General features: G+C 39.9%; 1 protein-coding gene across 2 annotated transcripts in view; it reads left to right on the forward strand.

The window, feature by feature from the left end:
- Positions 1 to 20,087, forward strand: part of OLFM3 (olfactomedin 3) — a 212,802-nt gene that overhangs the window by 140,978 nt on the left and 51,737 nt on the right. Inside the window, exon 1 of one of the 2 annotated variants that reach the window (XM_029062099.2) lies at positions 18,644 to 18,772. The exons of the other annotated variant lie outside the window; for it this stretch is intronic. Within the exon in view, the coding sequence (XP_028917932.1) occupies positions 18,644 to 18,772 (129 nt within the window). Of the gene's footprint in view, positions 1 to 18,643; positions 18,773 to 20,087 lie in introns of those variants that run through there. 2 annotated transcript variants of the gene reach the window in all.

The raw sequence follows: 20,087 nt of genomic DNA on the forward strand, positions 1-20,087 counted from the left end.
CTCGTTGAAACAAACTTTATTCAATTTAGCACTGGCACAAAAATAGATTTTTTTCAACCTATATCAGTATTCCCGTGGATGGAGTTGCCATGGTACTTGATCTTATATTCACAACAGTGCAATTATGTTTTGAAAGTATAATTAATTTTATCAGATTGCATTTTATTTACATTGCATATTTAGCACTTTCAAATATACGTTTGCATGAAGAAGGGAACTTTTCTAGAAATCAGATGCAAACCTTTCATCCAGTTCCATTTTCAATTCATATTAAACTGGTCTTTAGTGTCATCAATAATGTGAGGTGGACTAGATGCAGTAAGACTTTGAATTACATTCTCTTTTGAACATAAATAACTTTGATGGATATAATGGCCAATCATTGGGTGAGCTGAATATGAACAAAATTTTTTAATTACATTAATTTAGAAACTAAAAATGGCACAGCAAGTTTTCTGAATGGGCCATTTAATGAAAAATACTTGTTTTCTTTTTGAAAATGTCACTGCATTAAAATGGTGAAGAGTAGCCAAAGTACTTTTGGCTAAATGTTTTTTGCCCACCTAAAGGGAGAGATGAGGTGGAAACTGACTGATAGTGCTCAAGGGGTCTTTCTGCATAGGGAAATGTAAAACATTTACATTTTTTGAAAATTGTATTGCCTTGATCATTGTCCATTTATTGTTATGTATCATTTACCCCATTAGATTGTAATGCCAAGATTTTTGAAGTGTGAGTTTTGAAATTTAAAGTAACTTGAAATGATCAATCAAGTACTTAATATGTGAATAGTGCTGTACTAAGTGCTTGGGAGAATAATCAGTCAATCAATCAGTGATATTTATAAGGTGCTTACTACATCCATAGTATTGTACTAAGCACTTGGGAGAGTTATTACAACAGAATTAACAGGTACTCCCTGCCTATAACGTTCTTACAGTCTAGAGAGGGAGACCAGCATTAATATGAATAAATATTATAACATAATTTAAACATACGTATATAAATAATGTGGGATTTGGGGTGGGGCAAATATCAGATATCTAAATGTCACAATCAGCGTTAGTTGTCCTAACCTAGAGGTCTTCACAGAAACTAAGTAGCTGATAAATGGTTCAGAGCCAAGGATCTGGTGCTAGAGAAGGTGAGGTTGCAAACTCTCTTTAAGCCCAGCTACTTTTCTGTTTGCACATAACCTGCTATTCTTTATGGACCTTCCTGTTGTCATTTTACTTGGGGTCAGAGGGTAAACTTTTTTTTTGCCTGCAGAGTTTCTGTTTGATACAATTGATAGACTGACTTCAGCTGGCCCTCTAAAATGGTAATTTAACAGTTTTTCTTAGCTGTCCTTCTAAGATTCCTCTTAAGGTCTGCTTTTTTTTATAATTTCCCTTTCTAATATTTCTAAAATATTTTGGTGTGTGCTGGGGCTTCTGCTCCCCTAGTAAAAGTATTAAGTTGCATTGAGTTGTGGTTATGGACAGGGAACATGTCTGCTAATTCTGCTGTACTCTCCCAAGCACTTAGCACATAGTAAGTGCTCAATAAATACCATTTATTGACTGTGGTCATGGTTGCACAGTTCACTAATACTTAGTCCAATGCCTTAGATTTTCCAGTTTTGTTGAAAAGACGAATCTATCCTTTTCAAAAACCTACTTCCACTTCCCTTCTTGATGAGATAGTCACACAACCAATGTAAGGATAATCGACATTTACTATTTGCCCCGGTTCTAAACTTCTCCAGTCTCATCCATAATTTTCTGATCATTCTCCTCAACCTGTTCAAAGGTGTCCATAGTACATTCCTACTACATTCTTTTGTGGAAGTTTAGCATGCAGCTCCAAAGAGATTCTATTCTTCACCTCTTGTCTGCTAAGAATTTTATGTTTTGTTTGTTGCCCCTCACACACAGGGCCAAATCTCCCAAGGCACTCTCTATTCTTCCTATAGAGTATATAGTCTGAGCGTACTGTAGCCCATTGATTTTCTTCCTTCCTCACCAAGTCTCAGAGATGCCATTTATTCTAGGCTTCAAGCATTTTAGAAAAGTACTTACATTTTGGCATTATTTTACCCAACTATCCTCATTTGGTCCTTTCCTATCTCCACTCCCATCTCTCCAAAGCTCCCTTGACCTCAAGCAGTGTTCCTCCACAGCATTTGTTCAGGCTGGTCCTTGTGTTTTTCTGCCCTCACCAAGTTCTCCAGTCTTTACTTTCTACAGTCTACAAACATATTAGTTCAATTTTGGAGCTTCCTGCTCCTAGACCAGTACCATCTGTCTACATTCTTCTCTGCACCTACGCTACATTCTATGCATTGAAACTGAGTGTCTGCCTCCGCTATGGTCAGCTCTTTTCCTAGGTTTGAACAGCTTAAGTACTTTCAAAACACTGAGTTGGCAGCCAGCATCAACAAATTCCTCTAAAACCTACTCTCTTAGCCTCTCAATAATAATTTGTTAAGCGCTTACTATGTGCAGAGCACTGTTCTAAATGCTGGGGTAGATACAGGGAAATCAGGTTATCCCAAGTGAGGCTCACAGTTAATCCCCCTTTTACAGATGAGGTAACTGAGGCACAGAGAATTTAAGTGACTTGACCATAGTCACACAGCTGACAAGTGACAGAGACAGGATTCAAACCCATGACCTCTGACTCCCAAGCCCGGGCTCTTTCCACTGAGCCACACTGCTTCTCAACTGTTCTATAACCCTTCCTGAACTCTGTCTGGAGGCTTTATTTCTCCCAGTGATAAGCATTGTGAGGCTGGCTACCTCCTGCATTCGAAATTCACAGGTGATATGTCTTACCTTTAAAGGAATCAGGCCATTTAGTCTTGAGAGAAGTTCAGGCTTAGTAATGCCAGCCTGCACCAGAGTAACCCAGCACACAACAAAAGATTCTCACTGGCAACAATCAGTTGATGGTATTTACTGAGCACCTGCTTTCCTCTAGAATGAGAACTCATTATGGGCAGGAAGCCTGTCTGCTATTTCTCTTGTATTGCACTCCTCCAAAGCACTCTGTGCTCTGCACATAAGCACTGCATATGTTCCATTGATTTTGCAGGGCACTGAACTAATTACTTGGAAGAGTACCAGAAGCAGAGGTTAGAAGTGTTACAATCTAATGCTAAACACCATTAAATAATTTGACTGCTTAAGCAGCAAACATTCTGGTCAGTGTTCAGGAAGTCAAAAATCAATCAATCATTTATTGAGCACCTACTGTGAAAAGAGCGTGGCTCAGTGGAAAGAGCCTGGGCTTCGAAATCAGAGGTCATGAGTTCGACTCCCAGCTCGGCCACTGGTCAGCTGTGTGACTGTGGGCAAGTCACTTAACTTCTCTGTGCCTCAGTTACCTCATATGTAAAATGGCTATTAACTGTGAGCCTCACTTGGGACAACCTGATTACCCTGTATCTATCCCAGTGCTTAGAACAGTGCTCTGCACATAGTAAGTGCTTAACAAATACCAACATTATTATTATTACTAAGCCCTTTTTTAAAAATGGTATTTGATAAGCATTTACTATGTATCAAACACTGTTCTAAGCACTGATGTAGATACAAATAAATAAGATTGGACACAGCCCTGTCTTGCTAGGGGCTCACAGTCCAAGTAGGAGTGAGAACAAGAGAATGGAGGCACAGAGAAGTTGTGACTTGCCCAAGATCACAGAGCTGAAATTAGAACCCAGGTTCTGACTCCCAGTTCTGTCCTCTTTCACCAGACCATGCTGCTTCCTGTTGTTGGTCCAGTGCTCTGGGAATCAGGAGATCTGGGTTCTAGTCCCAATTTTGCTGGTAGCTGTCTAATATGCGCAAAGACTGCACAGGTACTTTGTACCTACCTGACTACTTGATGCATTTTGTGTCCCAGAAGGAAAGTCACTGGCAGTGATGAGAAAGCAAAGTGGCACTGAGCAAGCCACTAGCATTATTATGGATTATTCTATGCAGATTCACAGTTCTGAAGTCTTAGGGCTGAAGCTCATCAGCACTAAGTGCCTGGGTGAGCCCAACAGATGCAAAACACACATTCCCTATTTTCAAATCAATCAATAGTATTTATCCAGTGCCTACTCTGTGCTGGAGATAAGTACAATCAAGTTAGTAGGCATGATCCTTGCCTTTGCAGAGCTTCCAGCTTAGCAGGGAAGACAGACACTCAATTAGTTTAGAGGTAGAGAGAAGAAGGGAACTGGACATGTAGGTGCATGCATAAATGATAGAGTGGGTACTAAACTGTTTCAAGATGTTTGTAAGCACATAAATTACATCCTAACCCATGGAGTTGGGTGGTAGTTTTTTTATAAATGGGGAGTTCTGGAGAAGATGGGATTTCAGAGGGACTTTGTATATGGAGAGAGATGAGAGCTAACATAAATGAAGAAGGAAGAAAAAAGACATGCAAACAAGGCATTGGGAAAAGGTTAACTTGAAAGGGAAAAAAAGTGTGAGCTAGGTGGTGTTAAAGTTAAAAGGGTGAAGTGTAAAGTGGACAGAGGAAAAATGAGAAGCAGCATAGTGTAGTGGATAGAGCTTGGTCCTGGGAGTCAGAAGGTCATGGGTTCTAATCCCGCCCATCTGCTGTGTGACCTTGAGCAAGTCACTTCACTTCTCTATGCCTCATTAACCTCATCTGTAACATGGGGATTGAGACTGTGGGCCCCACACTGTACAGGGAATGTGTCCAATCCAATTTGTTTGTATCCACCCCTGTACTTAATAGAGTGCCTGGCACATAGTAAGCACTTAAATACCATTTATTACTATTATTCTTTGTGCCTCAATTACCTCATCTATAAAATGGGGATTAAGACTGAAGTCCATATTGGACATGAGCTGTGTCCAATCTGATTAACCTTATCAAGTCTAGTGCAGTCAAGTGCAGTGCTTGGCACATAGTAAACCCTTTACAAATCCCACAGTCATTAATGGTATACAAATACCATGGTCAGTGACATCTTTAAGTACAATGGACTATTTATATATAGTTCAGGTAAAATGGGTTTTGTCTCTCCCTTTTCCATTCCCTTCTTCATACTTTTTTCTGTGGTAGGTACAATATATGCAGATCGAACATAGTCCCTGTCCCTCATGGGGCTCACAGCCTAAGTAAGATGGAAAACATTACATCACGGGGAAGTTCAGAGATTTGCTGTTACCATTCCTTAAGATCTGGGTTCAGGGATCTGACTTGCACCCTCAATATGAGCTGGGGTTAAACAGATCAGTCACACCCAGTGGATAAGAATACAAGAGCTTTTATTCAGCTACACACATGTACAACACCAGAGAAGCAGGAATATGCATAGGAAGAATAAGATTTCCAACACTCAACACTGTGGCTTATTGAAGCTGCTCATAATCAACTCTTTCATTGGGGAGACACCAGGCCTTTTCAGCCATGGGTCCCAGTGTTAATTCATAGTAAACACCAATGATCAGGTCCTTAAGGGACACACCAATAGGTCATATGTGCTCCAGCCCAAGGGGGACCCCAAATTCTCTTCTGGGAAAACAGCAGACATTATTCACATTCCCAGTGGATCCCCCATGTTAAATGCAGTACTAGGTTAAAATGAAAGGAATATGACATTTAAGAATGGATAAATTAAACTCTGGTATTCCCTGCAGTCACTGCCAGAGCTCTGGTCCCTTGAAGAAGCTCAGTGCTTTTTCAGGCTTATAAAGACAGTAAAGATCTTTGTGTTACCATCTCTCTTGTTCCTGTATATGTCATGGTCGCAGTAGTGACCTTCTATTCTTCCATTAAGAAGTAGCAATTCTTCCACTGTCTATTCAGATGGAGTTTGCTTAGGCCCTTGCTGACAATGGCAAGCAATGAAAACGCCCCAGTATTTCCCAAAATCAGATCTCTCTCCCTTTTCCTGGAAGAGGATGAATAGGGAATCGTAGCTCACACTAGTCCTAGTATCTCATCCCATTTTTTATAGGACAGTTTTTCAACTTGTCTAGTTTAATGTGTGTTTTATTTCTACCTCCCAAAGAATTGGCACCTCTGCCCAATTAAACATCACAAAAGGTTACTTTTCTGTCTTATTTATGAGAAACATGAAGTCAGGATGGAAAAGTTTCCATTGTATTTGGATGGAAAAGTTTCTTCCCAAAGTAAAAAAAAAAAAAAATACTACAGAAAAGTCAAGGACTGACTCATAGGAGACTCTGGATTTGGAATTTTGGACTGTGCCACCCTCCTCTGAATGCCCTGCTATTTTAGGGAACAGTCTTGCTTCTATTTATTTTAAGGTATCCAGTTGGGAAAAGGAATTTGTTTTGCTATCCCTCAGGACTAATCTGGCCTTGTATTCATTTACTGGCCATGTAAAGTGCATTTCTAAGTAAAGCATTGTATTTGGATTGTGTTTTTTTTCTTTTCAAGTTGGATGCCATATTTTCTAAGGAAACACTGTTTTCAGTATAGCAGTAGAGGAGAAGTATGCCCTAATGGAAAGAGCACAGCCTGGGAGTCAGATGACCTGGGTTCCAATCCCAGTTTTCCCACTTGCCTGCTATGTGACCTTGGGTAAGTCACTTAACTTCTCTGTGCCTCAGTTTCCTCAAATGTAAAATGATTCAATAGATGTTCCTTCCTACTTAGATTCTGAGCCCCACATGCAGCAGAGATTGTGTCTGATCTGATTATCTTGTACCAACCCCAAGTCTTCACACAGTGCTTGACACATAATAAGTACTTAATATATCATAATTATTATTATAGTTGGTCACTCAGTTTCACAAGTAGGAAAAAAAATAAAAAATATATAATCCAAGTGGCAGCATTTGAAAGCATCCACAGCTGCATCGAAAACCTACCTTAAAAGTATTTTCCATTATACCTCAAATTTAGGGACCCAGTCTTACAGACACGAATGGCCGAGATATGAAGACAAAGGTGGAGTTTACCCTGCCCATTCTGTGTTACAGGAGAAGTAGCTTAGTTAGGGTGGGGCTTGGGAAAGCTCCGGCAAGTCCAGTGCTGGAGTCTGGCAACTTTATAGGAGAATTCCAGGATCATTACCACCAATTCTATTGTTTGTTCCCCCTCTCCCTAAGTGTTTAGTACAGTGCTCTACACATGGTTACTACTCAATAAGGACTATTATTGATTGATACTGTGTGCAGGAGTGCAGCCATAACCCACTTGGCTTGAAAGGAATCAATCAGTTGGATTTATTGAGACCTTACTGTGTGCAGAGCACTGCACTAAACACTTGGGAGAGAACAATAATAATAACATTAATAGTGATATTTGTTAACTGCTTACTATGTGTCAAGCATTGTTCTAAGGGCTGGGGTAGACTCCCAGGTCCTATCCACTACACCATGCTGCTTCTTTACAATATAACAGAGGCAGCAGGACATTCCTTGCCCACAGTGAGTTTACAGTCTAGTAGGGGAGATAGACATTAATACAAATATATGAATTATGGATATGTACATTAGTGCTGAGGGGCTGAGTGGAGCTTTGAATAAAGGGAGCAAATAAGGGTGATGCAGAAGGGAGAAGGAGAAAAGGAAATGAGGGCTTAGTCAAGGAAAGGTGTGCCTTAAATAAGACTTTGAAGGTGGGGAGACTAATTGTCTGACAGATATGAAGAAGAAAGGCGTTCCTGCCCTAGCAAGAGGTAGTTGGGGAGAGAAATGAAATCACAGCACAATGAATAGGGTGGTGTTAGAGGAGCTAAGTGTGTGGGCTGGGTTCTAGTAGGAGAGCAACAAGGTGAGGCGGGTGGGAACAAGCTGATTGACTTCTTTATAGCCAATGGTAAGGAGTTTCTGTCTGATGAGGAGGTGTCTGATGAGGAGGTGCAGGGGCAACTATTGGAGTTTCTTGAGGAATGAGGAAACATGGACTCAGTGTTTTTGTAGAAATGATCCAGGCAGCAGAATGAAGTATGGACTGGAGTGGGAAGAGATAGGAGGGCGAAAGGTCAGCAGGGAGACTGATAATGGTAGTCTAGGTGGGATAGAATAAATTCTTGAATTAATTAACTAATTAATTCAATCGTATTTATTGAGCACTTACTGTGAGCAATGCAATGTACTAAGCTCTTGGAAAGTACAATTCGGCAACAGAAAGAGACAATCCCTACCCAACAACGGGCTCACAGTCTAGAAGGGGGAGACAGACAACAAAACAAGTAGACAGACATCAATACCATCAAAACAGATAAATAGAATTACAGATATATACACATCATTAATAAAATAGAGTAATTAACATATACAAATATACACTAGTGTTGTGGGGAGGGGGTCGGGGTAGAGCAAAGGGAGGGAGTAAGGGCAATAGCAGTTTGGATGGGTGGATTTTAAAGATGTTGTGTAGGTTGACAATAAATAATCCAGTACTCATTTCCAACAAATAACATTTGCTGCTGCTCCTCAGTCCCCACACTCACCTCAATCCAGTGGTGATAGGAAGGAGCAGGCACTGAAGCAGTGTAAGGGAGTGTGTGGGCCTCAGTGTCCCACAAATGTTCTCCATGCTAAATAGTAATAGGAGGCTTAAAATGCATGTGCAGTAACTCCAATATAGCTGCACAAAGCTGGAGATGCAGTGTTGCATAGAGGAAAGTGTAGGTCTGGGAGTCAGAGGACCTGGTTCAAGAAGCAACATGGCTTAGTGGATCAAGCACGGGCCTGGGACTCAGAGGTAATGGGTTCTAATCCTGACTCTGCCACTTGTCTGCTGTTTGACCTTGGGCAAGTCACTTCCCTTCCTCTGTGCCTCAGTTCCCTCATATGAGACTGTGAGCTCCATAAGGGTCAGGGATTGTGTCCAACTCGATTTGCTTGTATTTACCCCAGTGCTTAGTACAATGTTTGGCACATAGTAAGCATTTAACAAATACCACAATCATTATTATTATTATTATTACACCTGGTTTGCCATTTGCCTGCTGTCTTACCTAGGGCAACTCATTAACTTCTCAGTTTTTCAATTTCCTTATCTGTAGAATCGGGATTCAATTCCTTTTTTCAATCACTGTGAGCCCAGCATGCCTAACCTGATTAACTTGTAATCATCACAGAGCTTGGCACATAGTAAGAATTTCGTAGACACTATTATTATTATTAGTGCAAAATCAAAATCCACAAAGATATTCAGAATTTTCAGCTGTTTATTGAAATCTGTCTAAAGCAGGATGAAAACGAAATCTTCTTCACCATTTGATTTTTTTCTAGGGGGGTTGGGGGTAGGGTGACTTACTGTTACCTGTGTTTCCAGCCCATCATTCACAGTACATTATTGAAGTGAGATTAATTTTGCCAAGTAATTTACAGCAACTTCTCAAAACATTGCTCATCTGAAGGTTAAATTTTGGCTTTCTACAAAACTACTAAATCAGTCTTTTCTTTCTAAATACCTAGCGCACTCTTTATTTTCTTTGTAATTTTTTTACTTCAAAACAATCTTTTCTATAATGTCTTAGGATAATCATCCAAACATGGAAATTAAAAAATTGAAAAAGAGAACAAAAATAACTGTCATTTAGATCTTAAACCAAAAATCAAACATTGCAGTCCTTTTTTTAATGTTCTTCCTCCTGACTTTTACCCTGTCAGCATTCCAAGTCAACTAATATGTAATACTACCCCCTGCAATACAGTCCCGAAATGCAAAACTAACCTTAAAAATGTCAAGTGTGTGGGTGATCCTGGAATGCTGATTTTTGCACCAAATATGTGATATGCAGCACTTATACTATAAATTTTAGGTGACAGGAACTGTTCTATGGTTTGTATAGTTCAGTTCCCATCACATTAAAGGGTCCCAATAAATGTTGCATTGAAAAGCAATAGCTGGAAGATGAATTATCCAAGAGAAAGAGGCTCAACACTCTCCCCAGCTTTATGACATATCCTAATGTTTAAAAACTAAACTGTTACAAAAATCTTCCTTTACATGTAAAATTTTCAAATGTTTCAAGATAAAAATCATTTCTTTTTTCTGCAGTGGAGCTAATGGAAAGAGCATAAGACTAGGAATCAGGATCCTGGGTTCTAATCCCAGCTCTGTCACTTGCCTGGGGTATGACCTTGGGCAAATCACTTTATTTAATATGGGTCTCAGTTTCTCTATTTGTAAAATGAGGATGAAATATGTGTTCTTCTTTTCCCCTTAGACTGTGAGTCCCATGGCTCAGTGGAAAGAGCATGGGCTTGGGAGTCACAGGTAGTGGGTTCTAATTCCGACTCCACTTGTCAGCTATGTGACTTTGGGCAAGTCACTTCACTTCTCTGTGTCTCAATTACCACATCTGTAAAATGGGGATTAAGACTGTGAGCCCCGCGCAGGACAACCTGATAACCTTATATCTATCCCAGAGCTTAGAATAATGCTTGGAACATAGTAAGCACTTAACAAATGCCATCATTAATATTATTATTACATTGGGCAGGGGCTGGCACATAGACCACAAGCCTGGGAGTCCAAAAGACCTAGATTCTAATCTTGGCTCTGTCACAGGTCTGCTGTGTGACCTTGGGCAAGTCATTTAAATTCTCTTTGTCTCAATTACCTCATCTGTAAAATAGGCATTAGGACTGTGAGCTCCATGTGGGACTGTGTCTTTGCCCAACCTGATTATCATGTAACTACCCACCGCTTTGAACAGTACCTGGCACTTAATAAATACTGTAAAAACTATTATTATCATTATCATTCTTATTGCCTCCATGAAGAGATACAAGAGTTAAACTCAGTCATTCAGTAATACCACTAACTGTGTGTAGCAGTACTAAGCACTAGTGAAAGCAAAGTAATAATAACTGTGGCATTTGTTAAGCACTTACTATGTGCTAAATACTGTACTAAGCACTGTGGTTGGTTACAACCAAATCAGGTTGGACATAGTACCTGTCCCACATGGGGCTCACAGTCTCAGTCTCCATTATACAAATGACATAATCGAGGTACAAAGAAGTGAAGTGACTTGCCCAAGGACACACAACAGAAATGTGGGAGACCCAGGATTAGAATCCATGACCTTCTGACTCCCAAGCCCATGCTCTATACACTGTGCCATGCTGCTTCTATAGAATAGAATATAGCTGGCAGTTAAGATCCCCTCTCACATGGTACTTAGAGTATATAGGGGGAGTCTGACAGTAAAATGAATTACAGATAGGGGAGGTAACAGAGTACAAGGATATTTATCTAAATGCTGTACAGATTGGCGTGGGGTGAATATAAAAGTTCTTAGGGGGTACTCAAGTGCATAAATTATGCAGAAGGAAGGGAAAATAGGGAAGATGAGGGATTAGTTAGAGGAAGTTATCTGGAAGGGATTTGATTTTTAGTAAGACTTTGAAGATGGGGAAAGAGGTGGGCCGTTTGTTGTGAAGACAGAGGGAGTTCTAGGCAGATGGGAGGATATGAGCAAGGAGCTGGTGGCAAAGGAGAAGAGTTGTAGGCACAGTGAGAAAATTTGTGTTAGAAGAGTGAAATGTATGGTTTGGATTTCAGTGGAAGAGGCACAAGGTTAGGTAAAAAGGGAAGGGTTGATCAAGTGTCCTAAATCCAAAGAAAAATAGTTTCTGCTTGATCAGAGATGGATGAGCAGCAATTGGAGGTTTTTGAGTGGTGAGGAAATGTGTGCAGAACATTTTAAGAAAAATAATATGAACAACAGAGTGAAGTATGAACTGGAGAAAGGAGAAGTGAGGCTGGAAACAGGGAGGTCAGTGAGGAGGTTGATGTATTAGTCAAAGCATAATATGACAAGTCCTTGGATCAGCATGGTAGTTTGGATGAACGATAAGGTCAAATTCGAGAGATTTTGTGGAGGTAAAACTGAAAGGATATAGTGACTGATTGAATATGCAGGTGGATGAAAGCTATGAATTCAGCATAACACCTAAATTACTGATGTGTGAGACAGGAAGTATGGTGCTGCTGACAACAGTGGTTGGAAATTTCAGGGAGTAGATGGTTTGAATGAGAATTTGTGGAGTTTTGTTTAGGATGTGTTTAACTTGCCTATAGGAGGAAATGTAAGCTTACTGTAAATTTACACAGCAAGTTAGACCGTACACTCCTTATGGGCAGGGAACATGTTTACCAACTCTGTTATGTTATACTCTCCCAAGAGCTTAGTAAGTGCTCTGCCCCCAGTAAATGTTCAATAAATATGATTGATTCATTAATTGAATTACATGACTGCAGAGAAGGAGAGAGGTCAGGGCTGAATAGGTAGATTTGGAACGATCTGCAAACATGTGGTAGTTGAAACCATGGGAGCAAATCAATTCTCCAGAGGAGTGGGTATAGGTGGAGAATAGAAGCAGATCCAGAAATGAGCCATGAGGTACCCCACACACACACACACAGTTTAGGGATGGAAAGCACAAGAGGAGTCTCTGAAAGAGACTGAAGGAGTAGCCAGAGAGATAGGAGGATAGCCAGGAGAGGACAGGGACAATGAAACCAAGGTTGGATAGTGTCAAAGGCATTGGACTAGAAAGACTAAAGGCATAAAAGTCACTGAGTAGGCTGATTCAGTAGAAAGGATATTGCAATCGCTTGGACCAGTATGGTAGCGGTTTGGATGGAGATCAAGGGGCTGATTCTGGAGATGTGAAAATAGAACTGAAGTGATTTGGTGACTGCCTCAATCTGTGGGTTTAAGGTGAGAGATGGGTCAAATTAATACCAAGCCTTCTGAAACAGAGAGAATGGTGATGTTGTCAACAGTGACACTAGTCAATAGTCAAGGGGAGGAGATGGTTTGTGTAGGAAGAGGAGGATTTCAGTTATCCTATGTCATTTATCACCCTGTTTTCCCTCCTCCTCCTCCTCTTCTTCAACATTATCAAGAGCATTTATTGAACAACTGTCATGTGCAGAGCTCTGGCATTTGGGATTACACAATAGCATTAAAAGACAGAATTCTCCAAGTATTTTACAGTCCGGGGGGGAAACAAGAACACCCAACTTGCCATATACTCTATAGGTAAGAGAGTAAGAAAAGACATACAAATGATTAAAGCTAAAAGCAATTAGAAAGTAAAAAAGATATGCAAAATAATATTTGCATTACGTATAATGTCCCTAGCACTATCCCTATCCCACATTGGGTTTGTAGTCTGAGGAAGAAAAAACAAGTATTTCATCCCTATTTTGCAGGTGAGAAAACTGACTCAGAGAGAAGTTAAGCGATTTGCCCCAGGCCACACAGCAGAGTCAAAACTGAGATTAATAATAATAATGTTGGTATTTGTTAAGTGTTTACTATGTGCAGAGCACTGTTCTAAACGCTGGGGTAGATACAGGGTAATCAGTTTGTCCCACATGAGGCTCACAGTCTTAATCCCCATTTTACAGATGAGGTAACTGAGGCACAAAAGTTAAGTGACTTGCCCAAAGTCACACACCTAACAAGTGGCATAGCGGGGATTCGAACCCATGACCTCTGACTCCCAAGCCTGTGCTCTTTCCACTGAGCCCAAGACTCCTGGCTTAAGTAATAAATTGGCTGAAAGTGGGGATTTTTAGTCAGGGAATGTGTTTTGATCGAGATTCTTTTTTATGAGGGGTTTGAGGGTGGAAATGAACATAGTTTTATGGATTTGATATAGAAAGAAAATTCCATGCAGGAGATGATCGTGAGGAATGGGTGGGAGGCATCAGAGTTGTAGATGTGATAGGTACAAGATTAGTTTGGGAGGACTAAAGGGCATGAGCTAGGTTATTGTGGGAGAAGAGAGAAAACAGGTGGAAAAACAAAGCTGATGGGGAGCCTTGAAGCCAATGGTTAAAAGTTTAGATATTATTAGACAAGAAATGAGTAGCCATTGGAGATTTGTCAGGAGATGAGTGATAATATTTCAAAGCAGAATTTTTTAAAAATCATATGTGCTGCTAAAGGAGGGAGAATGAAGAATGCAGTGGCTTGGAGGCTGTTGCAGTAGTCTAATTCAGGTTGAACAATGACCTAAACCAGGTAGGGTAATGAGAAAGGGGCAGTTCTTTGAACAATATACAATGAATCTGCAGGATTTAGCAACAGAAATAATGTGATTAATGACAGTAAAAAGGGAAAGGTAGGACCTTGTTGGCAAGGAATGGGGGCTGTTAAGTGTGATAGGAAAGTTGGGATGAGGAGAAGATTTAAGAGGAAAGGTGACGCAATCTCTTTTAACATATTGAGATTAGGATGCTACCTTTCCATCCAGATGGAGGTCTCCTGGTGTCACAAAAACGGATGACAAAGCACAGTGAGAAAGTAACTGGGGCTAGAGATATAGAGTTGAGTATCAGCCACATAGAGGTGGGAGCTAAATCTTGGCATTAGATGAGCTTCCTGAAGTATTAGCATAGAGTGAGAAGAGTAATAAGAACAATAATAATAATAATGATGGTGGTATTTGTTAAGCACTTACTATGTGCCAAGCACTGTTCTAAGCGCTGGGGTAGATACAAGGTAGTCAGGTTGTCCCACATGGGGCTCACAGTCTTAATCCCCAATTTACAGATGAAGGAATTGAGGCCTAGAGAAGTTAAGTGACTTGTCCAAGGTTACAGAGCAGACAAGTGGCGGAGTCGGGATTAGAACCCACGACCTCTGACTCCCAAGCCCGGGCTCTTTCCACTGAGCCAGAGGTCATGGATTCTAATCCCAGCTCAGCTGCTTGTCAGCTGTGCGACTTTGGGAAAGGCACTTAACTTCTCTGGGCCTCAGTTACCTCATCTGTAAAATGGGGATTAAGACTGTGAGCCCCACCTGGGACAAACCAATCACCTTGTATCCTCCCCAGCACTTAGAACAGTGCTTTGCACATAGTAAGTGCTTAACAAATGCCATAATTATTATTATTATTAGTCCCTGCTGATACTGATTTGCTGAATGACCTTGGGAAAATCATTTAACTGCTGTTTGTTTCAGTTTTCTCATCTGTAAAATGGGCATAAAATTTTGCTCTCCATCTCTGTGAGCCCCACATAGAATGGGAACTGTATCTGATGACCTTATCCTATGTATGGCCCATAGTAAATATTTAATCAGTGCCATTCTTCTCATTATTTTAAAGTTGAAAATAGTGGATGAATTGATTCATTTTTTTCAATATGGGGGGATGTGTGGATCTGTGTGAAGGTTTAGTGGAAAGATTCTGAAGAGATTGGGAGGTTAAAGATAGAAACAAGTAAAGGAGGAGGGTCAGAGGACTGGAGACTCCAGGAAGAAATTGAGGGTCCAGATTAGTCTATTAGGGGTATGGCTGAGAGAACTATTGAGGAAGAATTGTAATATGTTGTTCTGGTGAAAGAGTGGAATTTGATAACCTGGAGGGTACATTTACAGTGGCAGAGGTAGATACGTGGCTTTGGATTTCTGCCAGGATCACTGAGCTGCACAAGTGTGGGAAACAGTATGGTCTAGTGGAAAGAATGTGGGGTTGAGAGTCAGAGGACCTAAGTTCTACTCCCATCTCCACCACCTATCTGCTGTGACCTTGGGCAAGTCACTTCACTTCTCTGGGCCCTTGTTTCCTCATCTATAAAGTGGAGATCAAATTTTAATCCCTCCAATTTAGACAGTGAACCTCATATGAGACAGGGACTTAGTCCAAACTGATTATTTTGTAACAACCCCAGACCTCAGTACAGTGTAAGAACGTAGTAAGTGGTTAAAGTATCCTTAAAAGGGTAGAAATGGAAGAAGTGAAATGTGGGAAGGGGGTGAAGACAGCAAGTTTAATAGTAGAAAAAGGCAATGAGTAAATCAAGTTCATTGTAGAGGGAAAAATTGAAGACAATGATCATTTTTCTCTAGAGAGAAGAGGGCTGTTAGGGAGTCTAGGGGAAGCAGAGACAAGGGTTGGGAGTTCTCAGTGTAGTGCCAACCTACTCACTGTGCCTTGGTCTCACCTCTCTCTCTGCAAATCTCTCGCTCATGCCCTCCCTTCTACAGTGCTCTCTTCCCCTCTTATGGGACAGACCACTGCTCTCCCCATCTTCAAAGTTCTTCTGAAAGCATGATTCCTCCAGGAGGTCTTTCCTGATTATTCTCTCATCTCTCCACTCTATTTCCCTTTCTACTGTCAATTCAGCACTTCCATGTTACCAAAGCACTTGGGTAACTTTCTCCTCAACCACAAAGTACTCACTTACATGTATTTAAACTCTGTTATTTCCCCCTAACTATAATTTAATTTTAGTGTCCATCTTCCTGGATAGATCTTACATAAGCTCCTTTAAGAGAAGTATCTATTCTACACTCCCAAGCATTTCAGAACAAGAATTCAATGAATACTATCAATTTCACTATTGACAAAACTATTTTTAAAGGAAAATGTTTTGTTGCTTGCTTAAAATTGGAGTTCTACGTGTATTCTCTATACTATGCTCCACTGCCTGGATTGTCTTTCTGCAGAAACGCTCTGAGCATGTCACTTCCATCCTCAGAAATCTCCAGTGGTTGCCTATCAACCTTTGCATGAAGCAAAAATCCTCATTTGGCTTCAAAGCTCTCCATTACCTTGTCGCTTCTTACCACACCTCCCTTCTCTCCTTCTCTACAGTCCAGTATGCACACTCTGTTCCTCTGCCACTAACCTCCTCACTGTGCCTTGTTCCAGCCTGTCCCCTCGTCGACCCCTGGCCCAAGTCCTACCTCTGACCTGGATGCTCTCCCTCTTCACATCCTCTAAACTAACGGTCTTCTCCTCTTCAAAGCCCTACTGAAAGCTCACCTCCTCCAGGAGGCCTTCCCAGACGGAGCCCTCCCTTTCCCTCTGCTCTTCCTCCCCTCCCCATTGCCCCTACTCCCTCCCTCTACTCCACCCCTTTTCCCTCCCCACAGCACTTGTACTGTATTTGTACATAATTATTGCTCTATTTATTAATGATGTGCATTTATTTATGGTTCTGTTTATCTATATTGATGGTAGCGATGCCTGTCTACTCGTTTTGTTTTGTTGTCTTTCTCCCCATTCTAGACTGTGAGCCCGTTGTTGGGTAGGAATTGTCTCTATCTGTTGCCGAATTATACTTTCCAAGCACTTAGTACAGTGCTTTGCATATAGTAAGCACTCAATAAATACAATAGAATGAATGTGTTAGCCTTGTATTAATTCACTGGATAACAGAATGAATTGTTCAATTGTTACCACTTTGAAACCTCCTGTACTTACTACTGATTTAGAGAACCTTATTGGAGAGAATCCCAATACTAGTCGCACTCTAGCCCATAATGGGCTTCTCACATCTTTCTAGATTTTAAAAATAAGGAATGATTGATCTCCTGTTCATCTCTATTAAATAAAAATGACTGATTAAATCATTTTAATGAATTTTGGTGGTGAGAAAAGTAGTCTGAATTCTGAGCTGAAGCAAGGAAGAGTTGACAGGGTTTTCAGCCAGCTTGCTTAACCTAATCCTGTTGAAGAGAATGAGGAGCTTGTGCTTTTCTATAAATATGTATCTTTCAATTCCATTAAAGATTTTTCTCAATTTCTCCTGCCAAAACTCTTTAAGAAAAATATATTTCTACCAGCAAAATCCTGAAACAAACAAACTTCAGCACTTCCCTTGGGGCCGAAAACAATATATCCTCTCCTTGTAAACTTTTAACCAAATGCCTTTACATATGAATATCATTATGTTGTTTCTTCTCTGAGGACTCTTCTTGAATTCCTATTAAAAATGTACATAACTGTAGAGAAGGAAACGGCCCATGGTCACTTCTATTTTGGGTAGTAGCTTTTGGCAGAGGAAATTTGCAAGAACCTCATTTCAAAGGTACCAGGAAAGCCTTAGACTTATTCTAATATATTTGCCATTGAAACAAGGGGAAATTGATTTCAAAAGTGAGTAATTCTTTGGCCTTGTTTGGAATAAATGTTTTCCCATTCTGTGCTGTTCCAGTCTTTCCAAAGAGCATTATATTTCATGTTAAACCTCTGTTCCTTAAGTACCTGTTGTATAATCAAAGTGGAACTTTTGAAAATGTCTTCTGAACTGAACTGAAAAACAATCTGAATCTGTGTTTCCCACTGAAAAGTATGTCTGTGCTTATTTTTAAAAAAATAAATGAACACTGGCAGCCTAGGTTATGGCAAAAATATATTTGATTATCACTTTTTGACAGTCTTGGCAATTATTTTCAGCATTGCCCTTTTCTGCTCTGCCTAATTGCTGGGGTTTTTTCCATTCCCTTAAGAAAAATATAGACATTTGTTTTTGTTTTTTTAATTTGAAATATACATTTTGGCATGCTGCCTTTAGAAAACTGATTAAAAAGCACCTGGCTGCATTTGCATAATTCCCACAGAGGATGAAAGAATGAGTATAGGATTATTGGTGTAGAATATTAAAAATCTTTGTTTTCTTCAAAAAGGGCACTGGTAATTTATTGATTCATATGAGAATGCCAGTTAGGGAGACAATCAGAAATCATTGTAGATGTGTCTAGGAAGGAGAGGGAACCCAGTCTGGGAGTTAGGAGGGTGGAAGTTAACATGTGTTTTAATGGGATGATTAAATCAGAAGAGGTTCATCTTCTTTCTTGCTGTCGATGTGGAGTGCTGCAGTCACGCCTCTCACTGCCAGCCCACACTAGGGTGATAATCAGTCACTATGAAAACTCATTAGCTCCACAGCAATGAGTCCTCCACTGCTAAAGCTTGGTGCTGTTCTTAGTACCATAGCAATGATCTCGAATTGGATGTCCCAAACTCTCCCATCTTTGGTAGGAATAAATACCACGACACTATCTGCTCCAGATACTCTAGTAAGTAAACCCAATGGGTTTCCATATCTTGGGGAAACATAGTGTTAAATGATTTGATGGGGGAGGGAGGGATGGATTTTCCTGCAAAGGTTGAGGTTTAAGGTGTTTATTTACACAGCTGTCTTAACTCTCTTAAATCTCTATGATAAAACTTTATTAATGCATGCTTCTCTGGGATCACTTTCAAGTTGCACCAAAAGGAAAATATGGGCTTCCTCATTAATTGACTCTGGGAACATAGTAAACGAATCCCCTGAGGTTTTTAAAGAATGTAAAGCTTCCTCAATATTTGAGGTCTGGAAGCTTTAAAAGAAAATGTTCACATCGTTTTTTTTAGAAAAAGTCTGAAAAATATACCTTAACAAGGATAAAACCATAGGTTACTTTTCAGCTTTATGACTTTTAAAGGTTATCATTTTCAGCATATTTTTCCACAGAATTCGGTGGATGTTTTCATAACCTGTACCAATATACAATACAGATAGCATCTTGTTTTTAAAAAGGCCAATTAAAAACCCGGCATTTCACAATTTAGCCATAAGACTTTTAGGTTAGCTGGCTAAGATGTAATGCAGGTGTTTGCTGTTTTTCTATCAATGTCTCCCACTCTTGATGTTTAATTTTTATTTCTTTACATTTCTAGGCAGTCTTTAAGAATATCCATTCATTTAATCCTAATGGGAAAATTCTTTTTACCTTTTCCATGTACTTCGAAATGCCTCTGATTTTTTCATTCAAAGTTCAGTTAGTAAATTCTGAAAACTTGCTAGGTAATTTTATGGTAGAGGTGAAATTTCAACCAAAATGAAAATAAAATGATATTTTCATTAATTAAGCATATTCAAATGAGTTTGTTACACAGTAAATGCCGAAAGACAATGACCAATTTTTTTCTTCTCCTCTGTGCTACCCCAAAGCAGGTATAATAAAGGATCAGGAGAATACTAACTCCAAATTTTTAGGATTGGATTTTCAGTTTATCATGAACAATCAATATTTAATTCAGTAATTCAAACAAATATTTTCATATGAACCAGATCATGTCAGGGTCTGAGAAACTCTACCAATTGTAGTTTAGGGTCCTGTGGATAACCATCTTAACTGTTTCAGTTTGCTTGGGAAGTGGTCAGCAAGTTATCCGAAAGGTTTGAAACCCTTAATAAAAATACTTTTATTTTTCTTTTTTGCTTTCCTACTGTATAGCTTGAGAAAAAACAATACAAAAAATGCCAAATCAGGTCATGGGGTCACAAAGAGCCTGCTATCTCGAACAGCAAGAAATCAAATAGGAAAAGAGAGTATATCATTTGAAGAA

The sequence above is a fragment of the Ornithorhynchus anatinus genome, chromosome 4, assembly GCF_004115215.2.
Source record: "Ornithorhynchus anatinus isolate Pmale09 chromosome 4, mOrnAna1.pri.v4, whole genome shotgun sequence".
Taxonomy (NCBI): Eukaryota; Metazoa; Chordata; class Mammalia; order Monotremata; family Ornithorhynchidae; genus Ornithorhynchus; species Ornithorhynchus anatinus.